The sequence below is a fragment of the Sinocyclocheilus rhinocerous genome, unplaced genomic scaffold (assembly GCF_001515625.1).
Source record: "Sinocyclocheilus rhinocerous isolate Xijiao unplaced genomic scaffold, SAMN03320098_v1.1 C36493803, whole genome shotgun sequence".
Lineage (NCBI taxonomy): Eukaryota > Metazoa > Chordata > Actinopteri > Cypriniformes > Cyprinidae > Sinocyclocheilus > Sinocyclocheilus rhinocerous.
In genome coordinates this window covers 1-1,202 of record NW_015782030.1, presented here as the reverse complement: position 1 = coordinate 1,202, position 1,202 = coordinate 1, and the positions used below count along the sequence as shown (strand labels likewise).

At 45.3% G+C, this 1,202-nt stretch overlaps 1 protein-coding gene across 1 annotated transcript; it reads left to right on the top strand.

Annotated features, from left to right (window-relative positions):
- The first annotated feature begins 111 nt into the window (after nt 1–111).
- LOC107736098 (protein SDE2 homolog) lies at nt 112–1,096 on the top strand. Its single transcript, XM_016547596.1, has 3 exons — nt 112–247; nt 341–701; nt 783–1,096. Exons 1-3 carry the CDS (start codon nt 144–146, stop codon nt 990–992), a joined length of 675 nt encoding a protein of 224 aa, XP_016403082.1. The 5' UTR covers nt 112–143; the 3' UTR covers nt 993–1,096.
- The last annotated feature ends 106 nt before the right edge of the window (nt 1,097–1,202 follow it).

Genomic DNA, 1,202 nt, shown 5'->3' with positions numbered 1-1,202 from the left:
ATATTATAATTATAATGTATACTTAAGTTAAATATTATTATTATTAATGTTGCATATTGTAAATATTAAAGTATGTTACCCTACCCTAATTATTCTTGACAGTAAAGGTAAAAGTTGAAAATAAAATTGTCTATCCTTCAGGCATGCAGGCTTCCTCTAGTGGTCTCGTCAAGGCGGACGAGGGGCCGAGTCGCAAGCGTCCAACACCAACAGACAGCCAAAAGAAAGCAAAGAAGAAATGTTTCTGGTGAGCTGATTTCACATGTGAAGAAAATGCTAATATTGCGGACTACAATTACAAAATTGCTAATTGTAATATGCCTTTCTTTATATCCAATAGGACTGGCCTTGGAGGACTGGAGGACGTGGGCAGCTCTGATGAAGGAAGTGAAGACAGCGACAGCGAGGCCTCTCCATCCACCTCTGGGGCTTCATGTAGTTCAGATGTTCCCAAACCAGCTGTGCCGCCTTCTGCCACCAGAGAGAGTGAGAGGACAGACCCTCAGGACCAGCCCAGCAGCTCCTCCTCCCAGAGTCCCGCACCGAGCTCCCCAACACCGGTGGAGGAGGTGCAGAAGGAGGCCGAAAAAGAGTGTACAGCTGAAACCAGCCAAAACGCCAGCACAGAAGAGGATAAATCGCAGGTTGTGCCCACAGAAGCACCAAGCGGCCCAGCCGAGACCAGTCAGGCACAGGAAGAGGTGAGATGTCCTGCTTCTGATGTGGATTTTCATGTTGGAAATGTTTTTTGATAATACTGACCTGTCTTTCGTTCCCTTCAGGCGGAGGGACCGTTGGATCTGCTTTCTGTGAGTGGGCCGGAGCAGCTGGAGGCTTTGGGTCTGGAGCGGCTGAAGAAAGAGCTGATGGAACGAGGGATGAAGTGTGGAGGGACACTGCAGGAACGGGCTGCGCGTCTGTTCTCCGTCAAAGGACTGAGTCCAGATCAGATTGACCCTGCGCTCTTGGCCACCAAGGGCAAGAAGAAATAACCTGTGTTTCTTAAACCAGTGTTTTTGACCTGTTTTGCTTTGCTTGTGTTTGGTATGTCTGTAGTTATTTTTAAAGTTATTGTTTATAAAATTCTAACACCTAATTTTGAAAAATCCCCAGTTTGGGATAATGAGTGCTAGATTTTTTTTCTCCTCAAATTAGAATGACATTTCTAATCAGATACAAAGAATTTGGATTGAACTTTAAAG